The sequence below is a fragment of the Epinephelus fuscoguttatus genome, linkage group LG5 (assembly GCF_011397635.1).
Source record: "Epinephelus fuscoguttatus linkage group LG5, E.fuscoguttatus.final_Chr_v1".
In the NCBI taxonomy this organism is placed as follows: Eukaryota; Metazoa; Chordata; class Actinopteri; order Perciformes; family Serranidae; genus Epinephelus; species Epinephelus fuscoguttatus.
The window spans coordinates 32,224,549-32,245,017 of NC_064756.1; the positions used below are offsets into that span (position 1 = coordinate 32,224,549).

The window sequence follows — 20,469 nt, forward strand, 5'->3', positions numbered from 1 at the left end:
ACACTTAAGTGTTAAATATAACAGCCCTATCTCCTAGAATTAATTAATTAATTGTTTTGAGGAAATCGTAATGCCAAGCAAATTGACATAATGGTAATGGTAATGGTAATGGAGGTAATGTTGCTAATAAACATATCTGGCAAGTTGCAAAAATGTTGATAGTGAATGGATCAGCACAATGTTCACTGACCATGTATTTCAGTTATCAGTAAAATGTTAACTAACAATGTATTTCAATAGTTTTCCACAATAGGCAATTGCAATACAGTATCCACTTATGGGACTCAACATTATTTTTTATTTTTATTTTATTACCTTTTGTTGTTAACATTTAACATTAAATAACGACCTTGCCCTAACCTTGACAATAATGCTTTTATAGCCTAAACCTAAGACAAGAGTCTGGACATGAATCTGAAGTTCTAGTGTTGAACACCCTGCTCTTAGTACACCCGTTATCTTCCAAATCACCTTCTTGCGAAGCCTACATGGACAGGATTACGTTGTTGCCACAACAACGTAATCAAGAAAGCAGTTTAGTAAGATACAAATGTAATTTCTAGGAGAAGGGGTTGAATATAATTATTTCAATAACATAAACTTGAGTCAAAAAGATCTGCATACTGATGAGGATGAATTATGTACAAATGTATAATGAGTTTTTGTCCAAAGGGCAAATTTTAGGAAAATATGCATCTTTCTATTTGATGTTAAATATTGTGGAGGGAGTGGGAACAACTTCACTTAGTTGACCATAATCACTATAAATATAGACTTTTAAAAATAATGTATAGTATTCCACATCGCTTGCTTAAATTTCCTTTCAATTATTTATTTCATTTTTGTAATATCAGCTGCATCTTGAGCTTCACACTTGACAAAGAAAACAACCAAACAAAATGGAACACAATGCAAAATAAATTCCTTGAGGATTAGAGAAGACTGGCACTAGACACGAATACTCTTTTTATTAGCTGGGTGTAAAGTAGAGTTTAAGTGTTAAACTTCTATGATTCTCAGTGAGGCGTAGGCAACTCATCAGATGTGTATCAACTTTACACCATTTTCTGTGTTAACTCTGGTCTCATAGTGAAGAAATGACAGTGGGTTATAGTTTCAGTGTTACTACTGAATGTGAAAATCCCACTGGAGCCTGTCAATCTGGGATAAATTTGACAAAGCCTTTGTAGAGCCAAGAATATCTTGAAAACCCATATTTCTTATTACTGCTCCTGTGTTGCCATTGGCAAAAGTGTAAGTAATTCAGGATCAGCCCAGCGCAGTGTTCGAGAAGAATATCTTAAAATATCCTGATTGCATTTCACTGATTGTGTTTGGAAACCGAGAAAAGTAGAGCGCAGAGAACGGTTTAAAGTCAGCCACAATTACAAGTATCATCAGTTACACTTGCACTGTGCACATTATTACTTTCTTCATGTGATAAATCCCAGTGATGAAACATACTGGTTTCCATTTTCTTTTTGCTCTTTAGATGCATTAAAGATTTGTCAAGAAACCGACTTACAGCCTTTTTGTCTTGTGGTCATGGTGATTGTATTGATGAGGAGTGTCATGGCTCACAATGAATGAGTTATTTTGTCATGATATTTAAAAGATTAAATGGTGTCCTTTAATAGCTAAATTAATATGAAAACATAGTAAATGTTTACCAAGCTGCCCTGTTTATCATTAGGATAAACAGGGCAGCTTGATTACGTTGTTGTATGAATGCCCTATATTTACCTCGGCCATGGAAGCTATGTTTGCAGTTTGGTTTATTTGTCTGTCTGTCTGACTGCGGAAACACTGCAGGCCTAATTTTGATGAAACTTGATGAAAGGATGGAGCATGGGTCAAGGAAGAATCCATTAATGTTTGGAACAGATCCAGTCACATTCCAAATATACAAATACCTTTTTTTTTTTAACATTGCAGCATAAGGCATTTGGCCATGTCAGAGGTCTGCGCTCTCCACCCTCTAGTTCTAATAGTATTCCGCCATCTCCCATTTATACTCTGACATACTCATGCACACACACACTGTGCAGGAGGCCGGACATCCTAAGTTCCAACAACTCCTCTGACTCTTTGCCAACAACAAAACATTTTTCTGAGACTCTGAGACTCCATCCGCCCTCAGCAAAGGTTCAATCAGTGTTATGGGAATACTGTGGGGATGGATTTTTTAATGAATTTGCACAAGGACGTAGATCTGCAGTAATGGCGGTGATGAGGAAAACTGCCATCTCTGCAGTCACAAAGTCAGTCACAGCACAGAAACCCTACATACACCTGGCTTACTTATGGTGAATAGGGTAAGATTTTAAAATAATAGATATCATCATGAAACTTCCTCAGTTGATTACTAACAATAGTATGAAGACAATGTATTACAAGTTTAACAAGTAAATTTTAATGTTTAATTATGCAAATTAGGCATTGTGTCATTAAATATGCAATAATTTGCATATATTTTAGGAAGATAAATCTGAACATCTTCTTAAAGCCAGGTGCAAAATTCTTTTTTTCATTTTGTTTACACATAAGATGAAAAAAATTACAGAGGGATTTAAAGATATCTGCTTTTATTACCTAGGAAATCCAAATATACTGTCCACAGCCTTAAAAAAATCAATTTGCCATATTTTTGGGAATAAAATGTCACATAAATCAGACTAGGGATGATTTGTTAACAAATCCCTCGGTAAATATCCTCAGAATATAGCTAGTTGTATAATTGGAAAGTTTGGTGTACATAGGTGCTACAGAGGCTGAAATGTTCGACTTGGAGTATGACAAAAAACTCATTTTGAGAAAACAGTATTCAAAGATTTACATAATAATATAATACAAGTAGAAAAAATTTAATAAACATCTAAATGTATAATTTGAATGTTTTCTTTACAGCAGTTTGAAAGAATACATATTCAAGGTGTAAACTAGCCCAAAATCTCAAAATTGACTTCTGCATGAAAAATCAATGTTTTTGCCAGCCATGTCTCGCCTTATGCCGGGATATCTTATCTTTGTACAAAAAAGGCAGGCTAATGTAAGATGTAAGCGCATGCAGAACAGGCACACTCTTATGAAACACAAAAATGAAGGTAGTGCATGTAGTGTAGGAGCCACTGGAAGGCACCATGTTAGTTTACTATCACCTAGCTCCACCAACCTTATTTGCACATTGAGCTCCAATCAAAGTGCAGGCAAAATCACGATAAGCAAAACACTAACCCAGGGGTGAAATGCTAAGACCTGTGATCAGATCACATCATTCAGATAACAAAGTCAGATGCAGATGTTAATACCAGGTGTAAACGAGGTCAGAGAGAGTTTAGTTGTGGCACTGTTGTATCCAGTTTGCATTATGTTCGGTTGAGCACAAGGTTACATCAATAATGTAAGCTTGTCTACAATTGCTCTGATGTTATCCAGGTTGCTCACAGATGCACAGACTACTACACACACACTCACACACATACACACACACACACACACACACACACACACACACACACACACTAACAAACACAAGTATGTGCCAATGTAGACGTTAACTCATGCAAACATGCACTGTCTCCTCTCTCCATCCATCTCAAATTTATTCAAACAGCCAAGCACCAAACGTGGCTAACAATTATCTGGAAACTGTCAAAATATTACAGTTCATTTGTTTTTGTTCGTATAAAATCTAAAAAAAACAATGCTTAAACAATGAAATGTTATCAAAGAATTTTGAATATTACTACATTATTATTGTATTTCTTATTTATGTATTTGACTATTGTGAAATGATACTGTGATGTATTGGTTATCATAGTAATTTCCTCCATGACAATCATGTACAAAAGATTTTACCTAAACAAAATGTATAATCTACCTCGAATCATAAAGAACTCAGAGTCTTCAGGGACCTTGCTGATTTGAAGCAAACCTTCAGATTGAAGACTGGTAATCTGGTTGAATCATATTGGTGCTTCAAGACTAGCATCACAGAATTGGTTGGTGTGTACCACAAAAAGCAATTGTGTCCAGAGAGCCTACTTCTATATCAAGTTGCCTCACACAGTGATTGTTCAATCAGGGCTGAATCTATAGATATAGAAAGAAAAAACTCCACTCATTGTGTTTCCCTTTAGAAGGAAGAGGATCTGAATTTTTAATCGTCTCCAAGCTGTGAAAATCCTGGATGGTTTTATCGTGATCAATGTGTTATTTCAAAGCAACAACATCCTAAGCATAATTTCCAAGACTCACGGACCTATGGTCCATGTGGTGCACCACATGAAAGAAATTCAACATTATCTGTTACACAATTCACCCTGAACAAGGCACTTTAACACTTTTTCCTCAACCACAGATTTAGTCAGTATATCGGAACATATCGTTTCCTTCAGATCACACTGAAAAATTGCATTACACTTTTCAAGACATCTGCCATTAGGCCATTGTAACTGAACTACAGCCTCCACAAAACACAGTCTTCATGAACCTGTGAAAATGCCAACTGAGTTTTTTTTTCACAGCACAAAAGCCTCCTACAAGTATGCGTCCATTTGAAAAGTGACTGTCGGCAGCTTTCCACCGTGAGTCCATATGGTCCCTGTATTTATGGGGTGATGAGGCCTGCTCCTGGGGTTCAGAGTGGTCATTATCTGGGGGATGCTACAGCTCCAGTAGTTGAGGTCACCTGGTACACACCGGATGTCCTCACACTCCACCAGTACTGGAGGATACTAAATGTGTAATCATCTCTGAGCCCACAAAAGGCAGGGTCTATCCAGACTGACCATTATAAGAGCTTATTGTAGGGTCCATCCTGGCTTTATATCCTGCTATTTCAGCAGCACAATCCAAAATAGCACATCTTTTCCTGTGGCATTTTCTAACAGATAGTAGATATAGCTGACTATGGTGAAGGCAGGACTCTTATTGGGCTCAAAGTTCATGCTGAGAGCAAAACTACTGTCTGCTCTTTTCACTGTCTCACTGTTCCCTCTGTTTCCTATTCCTGACAACAGTACTTTTGAGATGAATCACTCTTAAAATGATCTCTTTTTTGTTTTATTTTATAGATCAAATGTATCTACAGTTAATAAATTAAAAGTACAATATTAATTCTCAGTGTTATGAGCAAAGCTACTGCAAATGTAGGGTATATTCCAAAAAAATGATCCCACAGACTTTCTAGAGCTGAAACAGTCCATTAATCACTAAGTCAGTCAACAGAAAATTAATCGGTAGCATTGAAAATTGAATAATAAGTCATTTTTAAGCAACAACTCTGACTATTCTCTGGGTAGGTGAGGATTTGTTGACTTTCAAATTTATATCATCGTCAACTGAATTTCTTGGGGTTTTGAGCTATTGGTCAAACAGACATTTTCTTAACAATCAATCAATTAATTGAGAAAATAATCTGCAGATAACAAATAATCCTCAACATGTCGCCCTAATCTGCCCAAATTACAATTTCTTTCAATTCAAAGTCATCAGTAAGATTATTTTATATTTAAATGCCATGGCCAGCAGGAGGCAGTAACCCCAGCTGATGACAAGGGCGGGGTGATAACCGATCAAACTGAATGTTTCACCAACAGAATACAAAAGATTATGTAGTACATTTTGGGTTTTTACTCCCTTCGTCGGTGAACACAAGACAACCTGTGGATGAGTGAAATGACACAGACGTGCTGTTGTTGGTGGGCCTAACAGGCCTGAGCCCAACTGCCTGTCCAACTGGCCCACCCAAAGTGACTGAGAGAACAAAACATTTCTCAACTTTTATAATTAACATTTAAATACACAATATAGAATAAAGAAAAGTAAACCTTTCTAAAAAAAAAAAAAAAAAAGTAAAAGACAATACTTATTAGGCTACTATCACCTATCAGTGCGGCTCTTGCTCACCTATTGAAAGTCAGTCTAGCTCCCCCAGCAGTCGATGTCTTTCTCTCACTGCTGTTAGCTTTGACAAATAATAATGCAGCCAGATCTAAACAAGATGCTATTTCCTTTAATAGAATTAAAATGTTAGTGGTGTAAATGAATGGATGTGTTGGTCTGACATTACACAATCCACAGCAAAGTAAATTAACATCATAGATAGGATATTAGGTTTCATTTTCACACAATTCCAGCAATTTCTTACCCTGGAAATCACAATTTGAATTTGCTCAGCGAGTCACTCTGGCAATCAGTGATGATGCTCATTACCTATGCCCATGAAACCGAGCTGCACCAATCACATCGGTGTATCTGATATAGGCGGGCCAGAGGCAAGCTAAACGATGACGATCTGATATAGGCGGGCCAGAGGCGAGCTAAACAGATGAGCTAAATCTTTCTAGATTTGGGTCTGGATTTCCAGGCTAGCAATTTCTTGTAATAAATACAAAGTATGTCAGGTAAATAATAAGCTATCTCTGCATTAAAAATGTTTCAAAAAAAACATTTTTTTTTAAGTGTCATAATCAACCAGACCCACTACATGCCCTCCACAGTACAGTATCAGTCATTTCGGTTTTAGCGAGACCACTGATTGAAAAACGTCACAGGAAGGTCCATCCCAAATGGAAATCTTGGCACCATGCTTGCAATGACATGTAACTGCCATCTCTGTCAGCTGCTTAAGTCAAGACTTACAAATTTGGGGGAATAGGTTAAGACGAGGCAACCAGGCAACAAACACCATGACAGAATGTGACAGGGAGTGACAACTTCGAAAATAGACTTCATGAAACCTTTTTAAAAATTATTTTCAAAAATGCCCCCTTTAAAGAAAAATCAACAGATTTGGGTGTGCACATTTAGTTTGTGACACGGCACTATTATGTGGACAAAGACTGACTCTCTAGAAACAAGAAGTAAGCTTCTGCAGTGCAACACTGTCAGTGTCGCAGCACTTGTGTTCGCAGGTCTGACTTTCACCATCCTGTTTCTTCCTTTATTCCCCATATCCACTTTGGTTTGGAACCTCTTTGGCCATTTTGACTTGAAACTCTGCTCACACTCACTTTGAAGGTATAACTGCCAAAAAAGTAATTTGCCACGTTTTAGAAGGATAATGAGCCTGCTAAAACTCGGTACACCTGGAGTTGTTTAATTTAAAATGGGATCTCTGACCTCATAGTCTGAATATCTAAATCAAAGACCTTATGACACATTGATGATGACTGCCTGTTCAACAATTATACAGCAAAACCCCCAAATGATAAAATGTAATTAATGCATGTACTTAAAGCCCAACATTTGTTTAAACATCAGTAGGTATAGTTAGCATATGCAAACTGTCAGAAAATATGCAATTAATTGAATTAACTGAACCTGCACAGCATGTGCACTTTAAATTTATAATGGCCACTGCAGTTAAAGTCATGTGCACCCTTTATTCTCTATTTCAGAGCACATAGTTAATTCAGTGTAACATTAGGCTATATCGTCTGTTACACAGGGTGGTAGTCATTTGTGATAGTCAGACCAAATGTTCTCGAAAGACCAAGACTGTTGAACATGAGGCTGCAACTCACATTACCGCTGTGGACACAATTAAAGTCAGGCAAATCACAGTTCTGCTGCAGTAAATTTGGGGGGATTAAAAAAAAAAAAAGCTTTAGATGGTGATATTGTAAACAGACTCAAGCAGAATCTCGCCTTCAGCTCTGTTGAGCCTTTTAGACTCAATGAGGAACACATTTTCCATGTTTGTAGTGCTTATATTTACTATAATAAGACATGTTTTTTTATTTTTTTATTAATAGTGGTCTTCAAGAGGAGTCCCATCATATGAAGCTAATGGATTTATACTTGTGGGTTATATAAACTGTGTAAAAAGTTAGTCTTTGCACATGATGAAAAGTCATATTTAAAAAAGCTGTTCTCTCCTGTTACAAAAACGGAACAAAAATGTGCAAGACATCATGCTGTATGATAGCTGCATATTCATTCTCAGAGCTGTTACTTAACTTGCACACCTGCAGTTGAGAGGCACAGTTCATGGCTGCCAAAATAAACCAAACTGAAATAATAACGCTTCAGGGTTAGAATAAACTGCTCCAAACATCCAAACTCTCTATGAACACACCCTCAGAATGTCACGCTCATGCAGAAGTCAGCAGGTGGTGTAACACTTTCCATAAAGCAACTCCCAATGCACTGTAGTCTCTATGAAGGGGAGGTCATTTGTCTTTACTAATTGTACTGCTCCACTGAACACAGGGAACTGACTGAAACTTGGATTTATCTTTAATTTCCTTACAAATCTGAAGCTTTCTTTCCTCACATAAATCTGTAAGGAAAAATCTATTTTTCGTCTTCATTTCAGAAGTCACACCAAACCAACCGAATCAGAAATAAATCTGTGGAAAGATAGTGTGCTATGTTATCATACATGTAATGGTTTAACATTTATTTCAAAACTGCATTAACTTGTTTTACGATTCCCAGTTATGGCAGGTGAAGGAAGTGATGTATGTATGATGTATCTTGCATTACACCTATTTCTCTCTGCTTTTCACAGTTTATGTGCCTTCCTGCTTCACACCTTCTCTTCCTTTCCCCTTCTTGCTCTCAGCTTAGCGGCTTTAAGGCTTTTTTTTTTTTCCAGCAAAGCATGCTCTCTGGCTCTGAGCACTGGCATCTCTTGCATCGGTATGCAGCTCCCGTTCAGACTGCTGATCCCTCTTTATGAGGACATGAGTTTCAATGCTTTTATCCCCCACCTTCACTTGCAAATATGCCTGCATTCAGTATCTACACTCCAGCTTTAGAGACCCGTGGGAAGCCTTTAAAGAGGAAGTCAATAAAAGGGTATAAACATGCATGAGCTTAAGTTTGTGCTTTTTGTGTCTTTATTCCAAAGTTAGCTTTTTGGGGATGGCGATGGAGAACAAAATAATTTTCCACTTGTTGCACTGAAGCAGAAGCTGAATTTTTTAATATTTCTGCTTTTGCATTGCGTCTGAAAATACACTTTCCAGTAAAATTACTGCCCATTTTTACATTAAGAACCTTTTGCGTATCAATTGCCTGTTTAAATCAAATCAACACATTAGCCTTGTGATGACATTTTAACATTAACATTCTAAAAGCATTAGCAGATCTTGTTAAAATACGACACCATCAGCGTGAATATGCAATTCATTGCATAACTGCACAGTATGTTCAGTATATACTTTAATTATAGTGGACATTACGTACTAGGCGCACTTATCTGCAACCTTCATCTTCTAAAGCACTGCACATTTTAAAGTCATTATATAGGGTACCCAGCATGATACCGATGTGTGTATGAATCACAGGTTTTAGTCCATCCATACACTATAATATATGTGGTTACTGAGAAAGAACTGTCATCTTGGCACAACTGGAATGTAACTATGTTTCATGTGTGGGATGCACCTACAGTAAGTGGGATTTTTTTCTGTTTTTGCTCGAACACCAGTAATATTTCTAGGCTAAATATTACGGATGCAGCACTTTCTTAAAAACTGTCAAGGACTGGTTCTATAAGGCGACTGTGAAGATGCAGAGACTCAGTTGCATGTTCAACTACCTTCAGACAGCGTATGCGGTGGTAATTAGTCTAGTGATAACTACAAGCAAGTTTGTTCAATAAAATTGTCAAATTTAATTGCTGTAAGAAAATAAACAGGTTGGACTGGTGCAACTTTTTCAGGATGCTCTTGGGCACATAAACAGTTGCTTTACTTATTTTGCAGTGATAAAACACTGGGGAGTAGAGAAAAACCAAACACACATGGGAAAATGTCACGAAATACTCTGAAATACTGCCAGACTTGAAGACACTTTTAATTAGCCTCTTCTTTGTTAGGTTTTACAGTATGTGCTCTTTAAGTTGACATGTTTTCCCCAAGTTCCTGCGGGTTTCCTCACAAATTTAAAGAAGTAAAAGTCCAAAGTGGACTGGAGACACTAAATCGCCAAACAACACGAATGTTATTGGCTATCAGTGTAGGATGGCCCCTGTGATGGACAGGTGCACCTGCCTGCGTTGTGCAAAATGTATGCCAGTATAGTCTGCAGCCTTTCATGACCCTGAGAGGGATTCAGCAAGCTGCAAATATGAATGGTTTTCATTTTTTCCCCAACAAATGGTTACAAGCCTCTCTTCTCTTCACACAAGTCAACAATCTGTTCTTAGCAGGTTTTCCCTTCCCATCGTTTTTATTTATTTTCAGGGTCTTTAATTTTGTATTGTGCAAACACCATATCAAATCATATAGCCATAAAATGCAAAACATCACCCTGAAATAAATAACTACATTTGCCATGATTTGCTGCTTACAAGTCTATGAAAATGCATGACTTATTCCAGCAAGCTATCAAATTTCCAAAGATAGTGCAACAGAGTCCCCTTTATCTGAAGCTCAGACGTCCAGCCTGACTGCTCAACTGAAGGGGCTTTATGAGCACAGCAACCCAGTGATGCAAAATCCTATTGACTGTGTGAAACTGATGGAATTTCTGTGTTAAAATAGAAACATTTAAATCCAGTGACCAGCGCGTGTGTAAACACATTACAACAATCATTTACATTTTAAAACACCAACGTTTAGTACGTCAATATGCACCAACTCTGAATACTTATCATTATACAACTAGCATTTTCAAAAGCTTGATCACAGCTGCCTTCTCACTGAGGACTTGTGTTCCTTAATACTGAGGCTTTATACCAACAAAACCACAGAAAGGAAAGGTTTTGTGAACCAAATGCAAATTTAGATTGCCATATCTGAATAAAGTGCAGACAACATTAAACAAACGCTCCCCAGTTTACTGTCCTCAATTCAGCTTTGTTTGTGCACTGGCAAAAGACCCTGACATAACTCAAAACAGTCACTTCTGGTCAGGCTGCCAGGTGTTTGGTTGCAGCGTGATACCTCAGATAGTCAATCACTCTTTTTGGAAGCCTCCCAAACATGCATAACAGAAGCAGAAAATGACTTATATTATGGCAACCACATAATGATGCCCCCAATATTTCATGGTTAACATTCTACATTCAACAGCACCCTCACTCGCATTAGCAAATTTATGTTGTTGTTTTTTTCTTAGCAGAATGAGGACTACTCTTGCAAATATGTCTTCCGCTTCTGTGATAATAATCAGAAAAGCTCATGAACATACTACAGAAAACAAAAGGTGACATAACTTGTAGGTGACATCCACTCTGAAAAAATGACTAAAACAGATTACATGGCCGCTGGGTCAGGGAATGGTGTATGGCTGTCATTTTTGAACAAAAAATATTAACTTTGTTCATAGAGACTGCAGCAAGAGGAGAAAAGGGAGATCATCACACAGGCTAAATGAGATTCAGAGGCTCATCCATAGTCGGGCACAAAGCCCACTTCAACAGAGATGAGGGCCAAGAGAGATTGGTAAAGGTCAACACTGCAAACGGGCATAAAATGAAGTATAGGCTTCATTTCGGGCACAATACTGAAATGTAGGGAATGCATAAACCTCTCACAGAACAGACGCCTACCACCTTTCCAACAGCACAGCCGAATCTCATTCATCAAAACTTCAATGAGAAATGTTCTTTATTCCATTCTCTGCAGATTCTTTTCAAATAAGATTTGAGTCAATTTTTATTTTTTTCATATGTGTCTGTGTGTGTTTACAGTATCAAAGTAGGAACAATTCTACCTCATCTCTATAGACTACTGTTTAATATTGAGGACCTTTAACCCTTTAGTGGTAGATTACATTACATTTGCACCATAAGAATAGGGAAAATCTTGCGGTATTAAGACATTAAGGTCCATTGTGTAGGATTTAGGGAGATCTATTGGCATAAATAGTATATAATATTCATAACTATGTTATCAAAAGTTTATAATCACCTGAAAATAATAAGTGTTGTGTTTTTGTTACCTTAGTATTTGTCATCTGTATCTACATACCGAGCAGGTCTCCTCAACAGAATCCACCATATTGTTTCTACGGTAGCCTAACATGGACAAACCAAACACTGGCTCTAGATAAGGCCAAATGTGTTGTTGCATTGACCATCTTAGTTCTGCTCCACGACTGGCACATAGGAGAAGTTTTAGTTGGTTGCAATCTGCAACATCATTGCTAGATACCACTACATCCTACATGCTGGACCTTTAACACATTAGCTTTTAGTGAACGCAGTACGTCCTGGACATTCAGTCATTTTAGTACTGTTGCTTTAATACTGTATAAAAACAAAATAAAGCCTGTGAGGCTCAGTACAGTAATATTTCAGCTTTGGCTCACTCCAGTTTGCTCTGCTTTCTGCAAAAGTCTTTATTTTCTATTTCTATTAATTCATTAACTACAATTTGTTGTGTTTTAGGCATTTTGACTTATGGCTGCAATAATTCACTAAAATGTTTGCAAGACTAACAGACAGTTAATCATTCTTATTTATTCATTTATTTTCATGTAAGAATGTTTATTCAGTATTATAAAAGACTGTTGTGTTATTCTTTTAGAGAAAAAACAGCAAACAAACAAACTTGATTTATTAAGTTGTTTCATTAGGTTTCTTTTCCTTTTTTCACCCATATGTTTGAGCCACAGTTTAGCAAAGATGCCACACAAGATGTGACAGTGTGGAATTCTGATATTCTGTTATGAGCAGACCCACATATAGCATTATTGCAAATTTCCAACTATTTTAGTCTGATAATCAGCCTCCATTCACAGCTGCTTTGGATCAGTGTGGTTGCAAATGATAATATAAAAATCCTGCTCTAACTATGAAGTCAGCCTAATGCAGGTATAAAATGTGAAACATACAGCAGTTCTCTTCGTGGCATTAGAGTATCTGGTGCTACTTGATGACATGACAAATGAAATACTTGTCTCTCTCACTTGGCAGCAAGTTATTCATGTATACAAATAGTGACTCAGCTGTCCGAAACCATAGGTACACATCTGTTTTATGGTGAATTTCCCCTTTAAGATGTGTGAGCACAGGTGCCTCTTCAGGAGCCTAAGATGGATGTAAGCACTGCTCTAACCACTTTTCAGCGTGACCAATTGTGGCATTAAACTTATCATGAGTATCTTGAGACAGTCTTCTTGGCAAGTAGAAAAATCTCTTAACCTCTTTTGCTCAAATACGGGTCAAAATAATCTTTAATAGTGTAATTGCCCTTACAGTCTATCAGCTTCATTGCTAAGCTCATACCCACTCAGAGGGGGGCATGGCGTGTAAAAGTGCTATGACAAAGAGCATGGTGAAGGGAGACTGACAACACGCGGCATAGTTGGGGCAGCGAGCAGCTAATCTTTAAGCCCGTTCCCCACTTGTCTGAGCACATTTGCCTCTGGCTTGAGGCTTATCCCTACAGATGTATATCTGTCAACAGAAAGCAAGCAGGGCAGCAGCAGCTCTTTTGGAGCACATTTGTCCCCTTTACTGGATTATTCATTTGCGGTGGTATACAGCACAGCACCAGAGCCAGGGCTTGGCAGCTGGGAGACGCTCTGCAGGGATAAGCTAACTCTCAGCAGTGAGGAACGGGTATCCTTGACTGTAAACCACCTTCCTCTGCCATACCTTGCCTTCAGCTCCGCCAGCTTATTCCTGCTGCCTGATTATTCCAACCCACAGGAGATGCGCCCATGCATACATTTCACAGGCTCCCTGTGTCTCACAATATGTGACATTTTGGGGTTCACTTCTGTTTGGGTCCAATATGTATTCATTTCAAGAGATGTTCAATACACCCAGATCCAAGATGAAACAGAACTCCATTTTCACATGAAAGAACTGAGAAGTGATGCGCCAACTGCCATCCTATAATACACTCAAAATGACAAATCGACTGTGCAGGTAGGACTCTTATTCACATTTATGTCCACTGTCCGAGTGTTGTGTAAGCTACTGCTGGGAATCAAGCATTTTAATGGTAGAAATAGCCACTCCTCACTGCATTCTATAATAGGCTATGTGGTTTCAGCTCCAGACAAAAGTGGACTACACAAGACAGCTAAAGGAGACAATGTGATGCCTGATTTTAATCCTGATCCTCTAAATTTCTGAAAACAAAAGATTTAGCTTGTATACATATTTTACACTATTGCTAGGCGGATGAAAGCTGATTGGATTTTGTGACATAATACTCCTTACCATATGCATACAGACCACAGAAAGAGTTTAAATTCATATACATTCAGTTTATTTTGCTTATCTGTTGGGATTTCCATCCTGATAATGCAAATGATAACATTTAAATAATGCAGTGGAATGTATGCATTAATTTAATATGCATACTGATATTGTGCATACTTATTTTTGAAAGAACTTTGGACTAAAATTCCCCTATACACTAGTGTTTCAGACATAGCCTTCCTGCTAAAAGATAACAATAACAACTCCATAAATTTGTTTGACAATTTATCTCATACATTTACATGAACTAATATGAATAACATGACATCGTATTCTACCGTTCACAAGTTTTGTTTTTTTTTTTTTACAAATTCAATCTAACTAGTGAAGTGCTAGTTCAAAACATGTCTGTTCAAAACAGGCCAATTGCCTGGCCAGTGGTATTGCTACTTGCACCTTTATTAAGAACAGCTCATGCAAACAAAAGTTTTGAGTGCCTCTTCTACCACTACCAATACCAACATTCCCAGTCAGAGATAGGATGAAAAATATAGCAAGACAGCATTGTCTGGGGCCCACAAAATAGTAAATCCACCCCTGAAAAAAACGCCCAAGTCATGGGCACTAGCGTCACAATCACTGGTGAAATACACTTAAAGAAGGTATCAATTTCCAAACAGGCAAATTAGTCACAACCCTGCCCCGCCACTGCACAAGGTGCTGTTTACTCGTATATTTAAAGTTTATTATTATTTAACACATCATGTTTCCAAATTCAACACTCCACGTCCTTAGGTTCCCAGCAATACACCCCTCCACCTCCCAATGACAAGGTCAGCTCCATATGATCAGAGCTCTCTCACTTCAGCAATGTTGATATGATACATATGAAAGATACAGATGGAATGTGTCCCTGGGTTCCAGAAACAACCCATGCCAGTATATTCTTTTGGTGACTGGGCTGCACCCCGCCAAGTCTTAAGTAAATTGGATGAACGGTTCTTGAGATATGTGATGGATATATTGACAGCCAGACAGGGATTCCTTGCTTTATACTTAGATAATCACAGTCGGGGTCTTAACCCTCAAAAATGAATGGGTCTTCTCTTGGGCCAATATTTAAAGGAAATATCAAATGTTTTACAAGGCGCTTTTGCATTTTTAATGACTTGCCTCAATTCCCTCCTTAATCAGGGAAGAAATTTTTCATTTACATTATGAGAGAATTATTCATCCTCAACCTCCTTGTCTCTCTTTGTCTGTAGTTTTGATATCTGAGGTTTTGATATCAGATTTAATGCTGTAAAAAAAAAAAAAGCTCAAAAAAAAAGAGAGCCACTTTCATTTATTCTCCGCTTTGCCCTCATTACTGCCCCCACACGTTATGGTCAAACACACACCAACGCTCGAATGTCACCTGCAGGTTGTACTTGCCAAAATGTCTGACGAGATAAGAAATGATGAAAGGCTCCATGCTCAAACAAAAGAAAAGTTCCCTTGGCAGTATGGGAGCTTTCTGGGCTCTGTAAGAAGGAAAGTGATGAAACACTTGAGTAGAACGAATGTCAGGCCTCACCAGAGAAACTGTGACCAACAAAGAAACGCACAGATCATAAAACTTAGTTTCTGACACAACCAGCTCACAGGGCTGCAAAAAGACTAAGTTTAGCCGCACCACATGGCTAATTAGCATTACTAGCCTGCCTGCCTGACACCTAACCTGTTAACTGGCTCTGACAAGTCTGTCAGGTGTCAGCGTTGGCTGTCTTTGGTGAAATATGTTGTGATGACTCTGGTGCAGTGATACGCTAACATCTCACAGAGTGGCATAGGTTCCCACTGGTGCACAAACAGGGATAACAGGGCCTCACACTCAGAGCTGGAGCATAAGGCAGGACACACAATGGAGAGGAGACAATAGATTTAACTCTACATAAGAATTAATCTATTCTGTCACTACAGCATATTAAACATTTAGGCTGTGTAGCACTCCATAGGCTGCAGCTATAGATAAGAGTCCAGCAATGCATTTAAGCAAAAATACTAATAGTGTAGTTGTTCTAAGAAGGATGAGCCTGCAAGAAATGACTCTCAGCATTATGGAGCATGAACAGTGCTGCTGAGGCTGAAGTCTTGTCTACAGTATCACTGCAGTGTGTGATGCGGCGCACTGCAATTTAACTGTCGATTAGGCTGTGATCGCACAGGAGACGCATGAACCTTATTACCTTCGCAGAGGAGGTTATATTTTCAGTCTCATTTGTTAGTTTGTTTGTCTGTTAGAGAACAAGATATCTCAAAAATTGCTTACAGATTATAATGAAATTTGGTGAAAGGTTATACCATGGCCTCAACCAAACATAGATGCACATCATCCGTTTATTAAATGGACTTATTAACACTTCAAGATAGGGAATTCATTAAATATTGGCCACAACTCCCAAACTACTACTCTCTGAATGAAAAAACCTGGCATGTCTTGAATAATTCCCCATCTCTCTGTATTTTACAGCAGATCCCAATCCCAATGCAGATTAAACAACATTTTTGACCACTTAAATAACAAATAAAGTTGGAGGATTGTGCAGCCTTGTTGGAGGTGTGTACTTCGGGTGCTTTCTACACACACTTTTGGGGCACTGCCCTGGGCGCTCCTGGTTCATGTGTCTAAACTTAAGCCACATAGCATAAATATTTAAAGTAGCCCTTGAAGTGGGCACTATCTCTGCAGAGTTTTTGGACAAGATGATAAAACTCAGTGCCCTGTTCTCTCTGGCAGGATGTCATGAACCCAAATCTGCTGCAAAATGGGCTAGCTCTCTGCTGTCCGTTTTTATTCACAACACTGTTATCCCTGTTGTTGTAGCTAATGATAACAGTTTTATACCAACAAGATCCTGTGCTAGTCTTTGCATCTTTTGAGCTCTTGCTATCCATGTTATGCACCACAGTATTCATGGATAGCCTCTGGAGCAGGAACGAATGGGCGTCATTTTTGAAACAGCAATATAATTTGTCAGTTTATAATTGCTTAAAGGCATAGGAGGGTGACATGATTAGTTGAGCACAGCCATAAACAACGTTGTCCATTGGAAGAGCAAACCACCTTAAGCCTGGAATGATGGGATCCTCCAAATTGGGCATTTGGTATTTCTACTACAAGCCAAGATTTGCATCTGACATTTAAATGTAAACATTCTGTGATATTGCATTCATAATTCTGGATACTTAAAGTTCGTTCTAAATAGCATTGAGATAGAGCATCCAGGTAGGACCGCACCAACCTTAAAAAACCATGGCAGTGATTTTCCATATAGCCCATTAACTACAACTCACATGCAGTATATTACTTCCAACCAGTTTTAAAGATACCATCAGTTTTAACTGTTTCCACTCATTTCAGCACAGCTTAAAAATCATCAAGCAGAACCTTAAACATGCTTAAGAAAGATTATCTGGGACACTGACTACTAAGTCTTCTATTTATTTGTTCTTTTTGGGTGGTATACTATACAAGGAAGGACCTTTTGGAAAAACTCTTTCCTTTGGTTGGGCTGAAGGTCTGCTGCCAAACAACATTGCAATGTAAGACACTACCAATTTCACATTCATATCCTTTAAGCATTATTGATATTTACTTTGTATTGTGTATGTCTTTCCTTACAACACAGCCCATGAATGCAATTCTTATTGGAGGCCAATTCTCAGAAGATAACAAGAGTATCCTTGAAAGCACCATCAAATGATTTTCAGAGCAAATACCATGTATCTGCAGGTCCATTTTTTATACAATATTGACATGGACTGACATTAATGGCTACCTGGGTGATAGGAAATCATCTGAAAAGATTTTGGTGTGCTTTCCAAAGAATACCATAATTTTAGCATTTTGTAACATTGACACAGTTTGTAGTTAATGGACTATAAAACATGCAAAATCCTGTATGATCATTTAACCCTAACCACGATCCACTCCACATGGGAGAATGGCGCCAGGTGTATGTGGCTAGATGTGTCTTCAGGTCACAGCTGGATATACACCACTTGATGGCAACTCAAGTTGGACAGCTCTCATTGAGATGAAACACATGTGGGGTTGAAACTTGCCAAAGGGGAAGACAGCAAGACATGTCAAAAGCAACATACATCAAGGCAAAAAATATTTTTGCAATTTGAAGAAGAAATTTAGTCAGAAAGTCGGTCTCATAAAGATTCAACACTATTACGCTGCCTAGCATTTGAGTTAAACTGAGCCCCGGCTGAACACGCAACGGTCTGACTTGGACTAAAAATATTTGACAAGTGGCAAGAGTTAATGATCCTGACAAAATCTGAGCCTGAAACAGGACTCATTTGAGTGTTGATTTTTGATGTGATGATGCAATGTGGAAATGACATAAGCAGCCATACAGGGAGTCTGACTGGGTTTCTTACGAACTCATTAGAATTATAAGCTTCACAGGATGACCACTGCGATCACTGGTTACTCTCACTACTATTTCCTCCTCTCTACAGGTTACTGAATCAGTAACACCAAAACATCCTTCCTGATGTCATGTGGGACAAAATCTAAGTGAATTTGGGTCAGCAGGGTTTTCTCTCCTTCCTTTTTCTTGCTTTGATTTGGGAGTTCCTGACATGAAACCCTTAGATGATTCCCCCCTCTGCTGTAGGCATTATGTATCTGCGCACTGGTCGCCTACAGGGCGGTGGCTGCGCAAGCATGTCCAAGAGCGGGACAGTCTGTGGGGAGTTAAGGGAGTTGTCATGAGGAGACACTGATGCCTGGCTGCAGAAAGGCACCACACACGCAACCATACCTGCGTCTGATCCCAGCAGCCCAACTTTGAATGAGCCACTATGCCTTGCGCGGTCAGTAACGCATACCGACAGTCCTGGAGAATGTGTTCGCGCACACACAGCCACACACACACATCCTGCCTACACTTAAACACAGTGCGCAAACTGGCCGCGCTGGAGACAAAAGCTCAACTCAAATGCAGTCATGGCTACATCGAAGACTTTATGTCACATCTGCAAAGTCACAGATTTTAAGTCATGCGTGAAATGGCTTAAGCGGCCCAAAGAGAGCCTACAATAGAAATGATCCACTCAATGACACCGGTCCACCAAACAAGACGCACGCCACCAACTGCTGTAACCTTTCGTGCATCCCTGTGTCAGCTTCAGAGGACATAACTGGATGAACAGATGAACAGGATGCGACTGCAGGCGAGTCATCTGCAGCCTGGAACATCATCTGCCACTTAATAGCAACCAAAAGAAGGGCAACATCCAAGTTGCCTCCGATACAAAAACTTGTGCAGCCGCATTCTGTTTTTCATTGCGCCGCACAATTCAACTTCCAGGCATTCCAGCACAGTCGGCACTGACAGCAGACAGCGACAGCCGTCCTCCGGCCAGAACTGCTGCGCAAACACACAACATTAGAGGGGAAAATCAACTCTCCCTCTACTGAATACTTCAACTCACGTGTGACATGAACACATATGATCTTTACACTTAACGCAGCCACCACCACCCTGCACACCACGCCCGTCTACAGCAACATCCAGCGCTCACCTTTAAAGACGCTTGCACAGAGGCTGTAAAGGATGAAGATCAAGTGCTGCTTGACAATCATATTCTTCTCTTTTCCTTCACAATTTTACGTCGACACTCCACTCGCGTTTGTCTCTGTCTTTTTTTTGTCTCTCTTTCTGTCTCTTCTCCTCGGGATGGACTTATCCAGGTAAACGGCGCAGCTTCGGACTGACCGGAGTTACATTGATGAACTCTGCCTTTTCCAGAGAAGTCCCTGTGTATTTTTCGCAGATCCGGGGGCAGTGATTACTGTAGCCTAGTCTAGCAGGACGGCAGAGATGCTCGTCGGCAAAGTGCAGCTCCTGCCTCCCTTTATTGCCTTTCTCTTTAACTCGCTGCAGAGAGCAAGAGTCCCGCCCACGCTTTTTGACTAATGAAGACGCTTCACCAATAGAGAACACCTAGAAATAGTTCTGATCTCCGGTAAACTGTCAAAACAATTACACCGTGTCACATAAGGGTTACTTTCTTACTGCAATTTCGAGAGGGAACATCAGTAATCCTCAGATCAGTTTTAGAAGGATCATTTAGCAAATGTCAGGGCAGAACAATAAACCTCTGCAGGAATATGGTGATAGTTTAGGCCCATCATAAAAAAATATAATAAAAAATAATAAGGTCATAAGGGACCAGTGTCGCCCACCATAGACCCTCTCTGAGGCTCTAAAAGGAAATAATAATGATGATGCTCTCGACCCCATGTTTTTCTGACAGTGTGAGTCTTAACTGTGAGAGTGCAAAAATCCATG

General features: G+C 39.0%; 1 protein-coding gene across 3 annotated transcripts in view; it reads right to left on the reverse strand.

The window, feature by feature from the left end:
- cadm2b (cell adhesion molecule 2b) overlaps positions 1 to 20,033 on the reverse strand; it is a 169,032-nt gene extending 148,999 nt beyond the window's left edge. For all 3 annotated transcript variants that reach the window (XM_049577009.1, XM_049577008.1, XM_049577007.1), the window contains exon 1: positions 19,700 to 20,033. In XM_049577009.1, coding sequence (XP_049432966.1) covers positions 19,700 to 19,760 — 61 coding nt within the window. In that variant the 5' untranslated portion in view covers positions 19,761 to 20,033. The remainder of the gene's footprint in view (positions 1 to 19,699) is intronic.
- Positions 20,034 to 20,469: the final 436 nt, after the last annotated feature.